Genomic DNA, 11,351 nt, shown 5'->3' on the forward strand with positions numbered 1-11,351 from the left:
CTGTGCGAGACAAATATCCGACTGTAATATATCATGTACGAGACAAATGTCCGACTGTGATATGTCATGTACGAGACAATGTCCGGCTGTGATATGTCATGTACAAAACAAATGTCGATCTGTGATTTTTCCTGTGCGAGACAAATGTCCGTCTGTGATATATCATGAACGAGACAAATATCTGTTTGGATATGTCATGTATGAGACAAATGTCCGACTGTGAAATAATATCATGTACAAGACAAATAATATCATGTACAAGACAAATATCCGAATGTGAAAAATCATGTACACTGTGATTTGTCATGGGCGAGGACAATATCCATCTGTAATATACCATGTACGGGACAAATGTCCGTACGGTTATGTCTTGTACGAGACAAATGTCCGACTGTGATATATCAGATACGAATCAAATATCAGAATGTGAAATATCATGTACGAAACAAATGTCTGACTGTAATATATAATGTCCGAAACAAATGTCCGACTGTAATATGGCATGTACGAGACAAATGTCCGTCTGTGATGTTTCAACTAAGAAAAATATGAAACTAGCAAGGATTTTCTTCAGATATTGAAACCATATTCTTTGATGTTGTTTTTTTTTATATTTCAATTGTCAAAATTTTCAAACAAGATGGTAAACCTTTGTATTTTCTGTATTTATGTCCAGAATATAGTACTTATATTTTTGTTTTTGTTGTTGTTGTTATACTTTAATTGTCAAAATTTTCAAACAAGATGGTAAACCTTTGTATTTTATTTGTATTTCTTTGTTCACTTCACAATATTTTACTTTTGAATATTTTTTTTTAAATCAAATCCAGTAAAATGGATATGAACATTATTCAGAAAAAAACAACAACAACAACAACAACAACAAAAAAAAAAAAAAAACAAAACAGAAAAACAACACAACATTTTGCATATTCGGATATGTTTGTAAGTCAATCAAAGTTCCTAAATGACTTCATAAAGTGGTATTGGCTGTTTAATTTTATTTTTTTTTTGTTATTGTTAGAAGCATTGCGTATAAGCAAATCAAAAATATTCAAAGACATCTCTGTTTGAACAATTTAATACGTACAGGATTATACTATAATACCACAAATTGGGTAACTAGCGCAATATCCTGACGACCTCTAGTGTACTGTGATAACCGCTCTCATTGTTTATAGTATGGTTGATATAAAACATTCATATTTCAATGACTTTGCAGTGGTATATCATAATACTTGCGGAAATTAGGAAAAACAACAGAAAACATGACATATCTAACCACGTACTGATTAATTACATACTTAAATGACAAATTTATCACATGCTATGACTACCAAAATGACAAATAACGTCGCGCGCGCAATATTAAGTAGAGAAAATAGGGTGGTATTTACGTGTGACATGGTACTGAATACTACCGAATATTTGTCGTGGTTACGTCAAAACCTCAAAACAGGACGTAAGCACGTTACTTCATTGGCCCAGTTAAAATGGCAGGCCTCGACATTAGCGGTGGTCCGTTGGTCCGAGACCACTTGGTTTTGGCAAGGACCACCTAATTTTAAAACCCACTGGTCCGTCGGACCACTTGAATTTTCTGGTTGATACAAGGCTTATTTGGGAAAATGGCGATTTGGTCAAAAACATGTTATATACTTTTGTTTAAAATCATTAATCTATGTCCGATGTACATGTATATGGTTCATTAATCTCTGATTAGTTACAGAAGTTCTTAAGTCATCAATAACTTTCATTTTAAGTCGCTAAAATTTTGTTTATGCAAGTTAAAAGAGTTAAGAATTTGTGATATAAATTTAGGTACAAAATTCATTCAAATGGTGCTAGTAATTATGCATTGTCTGATTACCACGGCGGAACCATTAACACTTTATGTTATGTTACATATTAATCAACCGGGAGTATCCGATGATGGTAATTATATGATATTGGATAAACTTAAATTTCAGATATTTGAATAACGGCAGCAAACGAAAGGAACTGAAAAAATACATCTAGTAATTCTATGCTATTTATCTTTTATTTTAACTGTTTAACGATAAGAGATCTGTTTCTTCTAGAGTTAAAATTATTTTAAAAGGTTAAAAATACCTAATGTCAAAAATGAATATCAAATAACAAGCAACAGGGAGGTAAAATTATGTATTATAAATATGTGAGAAAATATAAATATGTGAGAAAAATAAGATAAGTTATAGTAAATAATAACGTTGTCATTATTTTAATAATTTATATATTTCCTTGTTTTCAAAGACAAGAATAAGATAATTTATTAGTTCCATTAAAAATGTTAATCTATAAAAGTTGCTATGTTATTTATAATCATGATTATAAGACATACCACGTATCAGCAATGGATATTTGAATAACAGTAAGAAAATAACAGACACAAATGGCTTCACTATATATTCCCTAACTTGAGTTGAGGGAGAAATCACATTAATATAAAAGTTAACATAAATAAGAGCTCTGCTGTGTATTTTTGACTCAGATAAAAACAAATAAACAAATAACTCTACGATAAAATACCTACTGACTTGCTCTCCCTTTTCTGATTAGATGAAAATTATATATCTAAAAATATCTGCTCTCTTTAAAGGTTAATAATACATCTTTGTCATAAAGTTTAAACATTTTTTTGTACATTTGCAGTAAAATGATATAATAATGATAACTGACCACCTGACTTCTGGAAGGACCACCTAACTTTCAAATCTAGTGGTCCGGCATACCACCTGCTAAAAAAGTTAGTGTCGAGGCCTGAAATGGTAGTTAAAACATCGTGCAACCAGCGGTTTTTACAGAACAAAGAGGAAACTAAGGCCAGAACTTCTGGAAAGCACATATAAATAGAGATAGCCTACTAGTGAAATCAAATAAAAGGATACTATTTTGTAAATATATTCGGAACGTTTACAAATCAGAAGATTCATACCAGTGTATTCTCGATCTATGTTATATGGTTTAAGATATATATATATATAACATTATACAAGTATGACATATAAAATAACTATGACAATTTTAAGTACGGTTTTATTGACATTATTTCATGTTTCGACTGTAATACTACACCCGTCGAGACCAACGTTACCTTTGTGTTCTGAAGAAAAGGGAAAAGGAAGAGAAATTCAACTACACTGTATAGTATTTGCGGGACAATATCTGGACTTTGATGAGATACGCGCATTTACAAGTTCGAGGCTTGACAGTGAGAAATTCAACGTATCTATTAATTGCTTCAATGGCGGAAAAATTCGTTTACCATGGCCATTTTTCGCCAATAATGTGGTAACTCTTCACGTTACAGACTGTATAAATGAAGGCTTTCTTTCTGAAAGATCTTATCCTCAAATACATCCGAACGAGCTCCAGCAGGTTGTAGTGTCAAATGTAAAGAACAAAATTGAGATTAGAGACCTCGTAGAAACTGTACGTCACTTAAACAATATTTCATCTCATTTCGACTGCGGACAGACAAATGCATCTGTATTAATTTTGAGAAACATGGAATATATATTCCCACCGCTGAAAGGAACGATGGACGAGCTTTTAGTTCTGGAAGAACTAATGTCTTCAGTGGCTATAAAACACCTTTTATCACATAACTCGTTTTGTCGATATAATAAACTACGATACTTAGAAGAAAGCGGAAGTCGAAGTTTTTCAGCTTTCCATATGAAATTAATGGAGACCAGCCAGTACCCACGGCTTGGAGTCTATTCTCTACGTAACAACAGTCTGACGTCAGTTCCGGTGGAACTTGAAAACATGCGATCAAGCTTCCTTCCAAAATTATCCATCCTTGACCTAGCTGATAACGAAATAACTGTAACAAATTTTATGTTTTCGGGGCAAAACAAAAATAACTTACTGATAAACTTGAAAAGGAACCAAATAAAAACAATCAGTAAAAATCAGCTGACTGAGATTCTGAAGTCAAAAGGTGTTATTTTTGATATTCGTGACAATCCACTTCTTTGTTCATGCGAACTGTTCAAATATGGCGACTATTTGTCAAGCATGGCTGGTGTTAAAATTGCAAGAAACATTTACCAGGAAACAAAGTGCCAATATGAACTAAACGGAAAATTGCAACAATATTTGTTATCGGCGGGAAATATTCGAGACATAGTGTGCACAATATGAACAATAACGGACGACATATCGTATAGTTTCATTCTTTATTAATTAAACCTAACACTGCCAAATTGATCAATAATAATAATAATAATAATAATAATAATAATAATAGTAGTAATAATAATAATAATAATAATAATAATAATAATAATAATACATCAACAACAATAACAACAACAACAATAACAACAACAACAACAACAACAACAACAACAACAACAACAACAACAACAACAACAACAACAACAACAACAACAATATCTTTATCTAAAAAGGTACCATTTCATTTGTATAGTCGAAATCAAAATGATAGCATTAACATTATAGATTAAAAGGTCGAAAAGTTTAGTGTCTTGTTAAACTGCACAGTTGTCCAGTCTTGCCAAGCTCTATTCTGGTTGCGAAGGTTTAGCAATTTTTGCTTCAAAGTGTTTAAAGTGTTATAGGCCAAAAACTTGTTTCCCATCTACATTTCTACAAAAAAAAGAAAAAAAGAAAATGATTTGCAGCAATGTAAATTCGTAATATACATTGCTAACTTACTGGTGATATACACGGTTGCATTAAGCGACCGTATTTTTTTTATCCACATGTGTAACCAAAAGCATAATTATATATATTTTCTCACAAAATATAAAAAGCATTATAGTAGGTGTATTTAAATTAACTATATTGAACATGGAATCCAGTTCTTAAATTGCATGATTATTAATATATACTGCTAAAATATAGGTTTTGTCCTCTTTTATGCAATATGTTTCATTTGTCATCTAATTATATCATGTGATTTTATATAATATTCAATTATTTTACAACTTATATATTTTATTTATATATTTATAGTAATAAAATTAAAATACAATGCCGGTATGTTTTGCTTATTGCTACCTCAACACACATGTCATATAATTCCAGGTAAGTTGAAATTCCCGGAATATGGAACTTTTAGTCCTTATCTGTATCAGCTTCCTTTAATCTTATTTTTCTGTTTCTATTATTCTCATCCCAATTTCATTTCCAATTTGATAAGTTTTTCTTCCACAAATAAAGATCTATTCTGAGACAATCTTTTCTCGGCACCTGGGATCTTCGTTCACAATTATTTCAGTCACTTATGAGTTGTTCGTCGCCATTCACAATAACAACAACAACAACAACAAAAACATATACCCTACCCCAGCCTAGATAAGCATCAATTTACAACTACAACGCCTGTTTCAACTGTCCTTTTTTCGAGTTACATTGATATTTTAAGTTCTCTATCATTGTTAAAAATTTGTCTCGTAAAGGTTTCGTAAATGTTTTTTAATTAAATATTATTAATATAAAGTACTGTTTTAAAATACTTGATACAATAATTTATTGAATTTATTGAACATTATATTAAAAGACAAACAACCTTTGGCTACTTTGTTGTTATGTGTTGCCAGTTCGATAGTTTTTCTTACTTATTGATATCTTTTGATTGGTTATAAAGATTTACTCTATATAAAAATTAGTTACCGAATGTATCACAAATCAATTTTACCGGTGCCCATTTCACGCTCATAATAATTATGCGTGGTTAAAGTAATTGCATTTTTTAAGCACTCCGGTTCCGAAAAGTCCCAGACTTATGATTTTTCAGCTTTTGCGATAGAGAACGTAACTACTTCAACAATTATCTCCAATGGTAACAAAATTAGATGTGAATTGTATAATTATAAATCATATTTATGAACGATTATTATCATGCCTTTTCCCGTATTTTCAGTGCGGATTTTAGTCTTACACTTAAATGAATCAAAGCACAGAAGGAGCTGAATTTGTTTGGGTCTCAGAATGTCAGAAAGGTGAAGGTTGTGAGATAATAAAACAATTTGTTTTTGTATAGTGCCACCAATGCTTTCCAGCGTTTTAATTGTAGTAGATTGGCTATAAGACTAATTGCAACACTGATATTCAATCCAATGTTTATTTGACTTAAACAATTTGAAAAAGAATGAGATGCCTTAACTGGGATTTGAACTCCAGACCTCTCGCTTCCTAAGCGAGCGCGCAAACCCCTCGGCCACGGTGAATTCGTATGTTAATGACCTGAAGAAAGTCATATTATTCTAATTAGGGTTTGTAACGATGCTAACTGTTGTTTTAATCATGGCGCTTACTATAAGCATGTATATCTATAAAGAATAAAACAATATTAGAAATCTTCGACCATTCGGGAATTATTTTGCTTGAAAATTAATCCGCCTGTCATGTGGCCATATTTACGCAGTGATATCCCCTGAATTTTTCGGCCTTAGTGTTACATATAAAGGGAAGTAACCGCTTCAAAAAAGGCGGACTACTTTCGGCATTTGCAATTAACAGCATTAGAGTCTGAAATTTCGCTACCATTATTTGTTTGGTCTGACGACCCAAACAAATAAAAACCTCGCATGCCTTACTTTTCTTAGCAAACAAAGAAACATCTACAGAATATTCAAATAAAAACATGCATCTATTTCCTGAAATACAGGATTTTATTTTTTAATGTTAATGACACTGTTAAAGACCTATGATTGACTTAGATACTGCACTATATAATTATCATTGCTTGTTTCCTTTCAATTATGTTAAAGATATTAAAGGTTAAAAAGACAAAATTTATGTTAATAACTCAAAATATATTATAATATATTAATATGCCAGTTTTTGTGGTAACATTTTAAGAACGTATAGCAAGGGAAGCAACTAGTATACATAGTGAGAAACCTATCTTTAATTAACTAACAACCTATATATACTGATACTAACCTCTCATTTGAAGCAAACACATCTATCTTCTTACATGTTCAGAACTACATTCAGAAGACGAAAAGTTGGTTCATTTAAATAATGCCCTTTGCCCTCCTATTTTCTTTTATATCATTATTTCTATTATTGTTTGACATAGTAACTGAAGATGGTGGTAACTGTTGCCTCTGACACCTGTGCATAGAGCTTATCGTGAAGACGAGGTACTCCTGGCTCCCGACCACCACTCCAAGCATGAACTGGGACGCGTGTAGTCGCAGGAAAACCTTACTGAAGCTTCTAGGTCCCAGTTTGTGCTCTGGTTAAGTTCTACGTGAGAGCCGTCAGAGATACAATATAATTGTATACATGTATTAGGTTAATAAAAGATTTAATTCTTGTAATTCCATCCATTATATCACAGTGATCCCCTTAGTTCACTTTCTGTGTCTCTTTCTGGTCTCTCTCTCCCCCCCCCCCTATTTATCTCCCTTTCTCCCGTGTTATATAGGCTTTGCATCTTACACATTTGACATGCTCAGCTCACACCGTACCTCTGCTCTGGCATGTATACAGAAGTTAAAGTGAAGGAAACTAGTACATACTGGTAAACTGCTTGGCAGCCTGTCCAGGAACGATGCGATGGCTGCACTGTGCTCTGGTGAATTCAATGTGGCTATATAAATTTTTTACATATATCTTAAGAAAAGAATGTACACCTTATTTCTCCTTATTTCTACTGTGGTTCCTTTCATTAGTTAGGATACATAAAAAGCAAACGCTAGTCTTTCAAACAAAATAATGATAATTTTGCTATGAAGTTCGCCACAGTACCTTGTATATCATTTATATACATATAAACCAAAATTACAAAATATTTAACTGTTGACATTCATTCGGATTTGGTTATAATTGTACATCACTTGACATTTATAAATAAATTATGATTGTCAGACATATTTTTAATACACTTTATTTACCCTTCGATGCCAACTATGCCACATAGCTCAGTAGTAATTTGTAGTAATCTGGACTCTTTTTTTACTTTCAAATCCTTAATAGATCTAAATAAAACAATGTTTTTCTTGATTTAGAAGAATTTGTTTTGTTTCATTGATACTAGAAAATACGCAATATTTTCAAATTTATTGAAACGTTTTGTGAAGTTTGTAAACACGGAAGTGTTTAAGAGGGCGTGTAGTAAATCATCGTAATTGATTAATTGTACATCTAAAAACAAACAGTTTGTGTATTGGTGCATTAAGCTAGTCGGTAGTTTTGTCTCATGTCATAAACATTAACTGAACATACCATAACTGCTTCCAGGTCCGTTGATATTTTCTTGTGGCTAAATGTACTTTTTTATGTAAAATAAAATGTCCCACCAATGTCAATAAATATTGATATTGTCTAATACGCTCAAACCCTCGGAAGTTTTCAGTTTTAATGCAGACTTTGAAGCACCAATTGAGGAAGGCATGCACATAGACACGAGCATTTGTTAGATAGATTTATTTTAGTAAATCATATATATACAAAGATGGTTAGAAAAAGCCATGATGCATACATGCATAAAACAAGATACAGCAAACAAAAGTTTATTGATCATGTTTGACACAATAAAGATAACACAAAAAGGAAACTTTACCATTATGTTAGCAAGATTCTCCGCGTTAAACAAATCCAGCTCCGCGTTAAACAAATCCAGTTCCGCGTTAAACAATCCAGCGTCCTTAGAGAAAGCCGGATTTTAAACCAATGTGCAATTAAAGGATAAGTTCCCGGTATAATATATAATATAAGTAAAGTAAAGTAAAGTAAAGTAAAGTAAAGTAAATAGTAAAGTAATGTAAAGTAAAATAAAGTAAACGATGAAGGGGTACTATTTATATTCACATTGTCGTTATTATCTTTCCTATCCCTTTAGATCGATAGAAGTAATGATATATCTGGCTTTGATATATAATTTGATAAACGATCGATAAGTTATACCCTATAAATACATGAATTCTTTTCCATAAATATGAAATAAAATATAATTTCCGGTTTAAAAAAGATATATTTGTTTTTTTTTGAGCGGGAGACACCTAAAGAAATGTCAAAAATGCGAGTGATGTTAGATATATTATCTACATTTTTCTCATTTTTTAATCAAAGTTAAAAAAAGGATAATTATCTGTCATAATAAAAACGTCTCAAAACATTTTTATGTAATCTTCACACGGAGTAAACCGGGAAATGCCTTTTTCAAATGATTGAAAACAAAACACTTACGGGAACACTTGGTGTCACAATTAACTATTACTAACTGAACATTATTTTTGCCTGACATTTATTTGAGCATAATCTTCTTTCTGGATAACATTTATGTGAAGGTTATGTATATAAAATATGATGAACTGATCGTCAATTCAGTTTAACAGATCATTAAAGAGTAGACAAGGAAACTAAAATCTCACAAAACGTCTGAACCACTGCGTATTTCGATAAGATTGGTGAAACATTGAGGGGCTACATGTGCAATATGAGAGTTATTGATCGATAAAAACAAAGAGAGTTCCGCATCCTAGAACAGTTATTATACATCTTCCATTTTACAATAGTTAAAATTTTACAATATCGAAATGTCTATCTAGCAATAAAATGTTGCATTTTGACAGTATATTCCTAATGAACATCAAATTAACGGGGCATACAACTGAAAGTAATCCTTATAACATTGTCATTTACACTGTTTTGATATACATTTTAATTAGCAGTTATAACTTCTAGAAAGAACCAATACCGATTATACAGTCTAGAGTTATTCACTTTTGTCAAATATTTAACAGGTTTACATTTCAGCAAGAAACTTGAGAAGATGCACTTTTAATTTTAATTATGCAGGTAGTTTTATTGGCCTTTAATGCATCTATTTGTTATTCAAGTCACAAAAAGCACCTGTCCCGCGACCGCATATTTATCAATGAAATCGCACGTAAAATGATTCAGCAATATTAGCCAATTAATATACGACCACATATCTAATTATTTATTAGAATGCGTTAATTAGTATAGCTTTTCCATTCACAAAACATACAAAACATGTGCAAAACAGTGAAATGTCTTGTATAGTAAATCGATATCGGATATGTTAACATGCTTTGTCTGTCTATAAAGTTGACCACCATGGTTGAAATAGTCCTTATCGCATAAAACTTCAAATGAAAACAAATTTGACAGATAGGAGAGAAGGAAATGAAACAAAAACATTGTTTTGAAATCAATGAGACATAAACTTTGAGTATGAGCGCACGTGCGTATAGTAGCTAGTGCGCGCACACGTATTGGCTATTCCATGCGCACTTCTAAATATCACATGCGCACGTGTGAACTCTCGCATACACGTTGTGCTTATTGTCACCACATGTTGTGCACTACGTTGATGGTCACTGCGTGCGCACACATTTCTTTTTAGTAGTAGTATTTCCAATGCAATATGACCATGTGTGCACGTTTAAGCTACATGTACTGTATACGAAGTTAACACGCGTTCTTGAAATATTTACGTGTGCGCACGTGATAAATAAAATATCTTCCAGTGTCAATTTTATGCCACCGCACTATTACCATATCAAGGTAGAAAAAGAAATATCCTGTACAATATAGTAAAAAAAACCTCAAACTAGGGCGGCGTTCTCACGGCGTCCAAAGAAAATTCAGAACGACGAGGTGAGCGCAGTAAAATCGCAAACATCGCCGCGGCATCGCCGTGGCATCGCATAAAACGCCTACCGACGGCGCATATTTTGAGCATACTCAAAACAAACGCCGTCACTCGGCGTTCTGATAAGAGATAAGAGCGCGGTGGGATCGCAGTAAGGACGCTATAGCAACTCAGTAGCATCTCCTACAACGCAACAGGAGCGTCGTGAAAGCTCAAAAGGCACGCCGAACATTGTATACACACCTGTCTCTCAAATAAAAGTAATTCCGGTGTACACAATGGCACGCCGAACGAACGCGATGGAACTCCACAGCGCTTGTACGGAGATTTTGCGTCGTCTTTACCGCGCTTATACTGTGCACGGCCCTTTTACAGAGCTTTACGATTTCAGCACAGTGTGAGGGCCGTGTGAGCGCCGCAAAGGCGCACTGGAAGCGTAAAGACCGCTGTAGAAGCGCAGTCCGAAGGTAGACAATCGCCAATTAAAACGCCGTGGAAGATCCGTGGCATCGCCATGATCGCCGTGAGGACGTCGTGAAGTCTCCATGTCATCAAAAATGTCACATTTTTTTATTGCGATCTCGCGGCGCTTTTGTTAAATTTAACGACGCCTTGCAAACGCATTGAAAGTGCAGGTCTAGTGTGACAGGGCCTTTAACCACAAATCAAAAGTTCTTTACAGAAATTACGTTTTTATTCAAATTAAGGTGCAACATTTGACTTT

The 11,351-nt window shown here is 33.1% G+C and overlaps 1 protein-coding gene across 1 annotated transcript; it reads left to right on the forward strand.

The window, feature by feature from the left end:
- Positions 1 to 2,790: 2,790 nt before the first annotated feature.
- Positions 2,791 to 5,464, forward strand: LOC132759903 (uncharacterized). Its single transcript, XM_060751777.1, has one exon. It carries the CDS (start codon positions 3,019 to 3,021, stop codon positions 4,168 to 4,170), a length of 1,152 nt encoding a protein of 383 aa, XP_060607760.1. The 5' UTR covers positions 2,791 to 3,018; the 3' UTR covers positions 4,171 to 5,464.
- Positions 5,465 to 11,351: the final 5,887 nt, after the last annotated feature.

Source organism: Ruditapes philippinarum, unplaced genomic scaffold (assembly GCF_026571515.1).
Source record: "Ruditapes philippinarum isolate M1 unplaced genomic scaffold, ASM2657151v2 ctg2444_1_1_1_1, whole genome shotgun sequence".
Classification (NCBI taxonomy): domain Eukaryota; kingdom Metazoa; phylum Mollusca; class Bivalvia; order Venerida; family Veneridae; genus Ruditapes; species Ruditapes philippinarum.

Coding starts and splice junctions, on each gene's coding strand:
- LOC132759903 (XM_060751777.1), top strand. CDS start 3,019: ATGACATATAAAATAACTATGACAATTTTAAGTACGGTTTTATTGACA.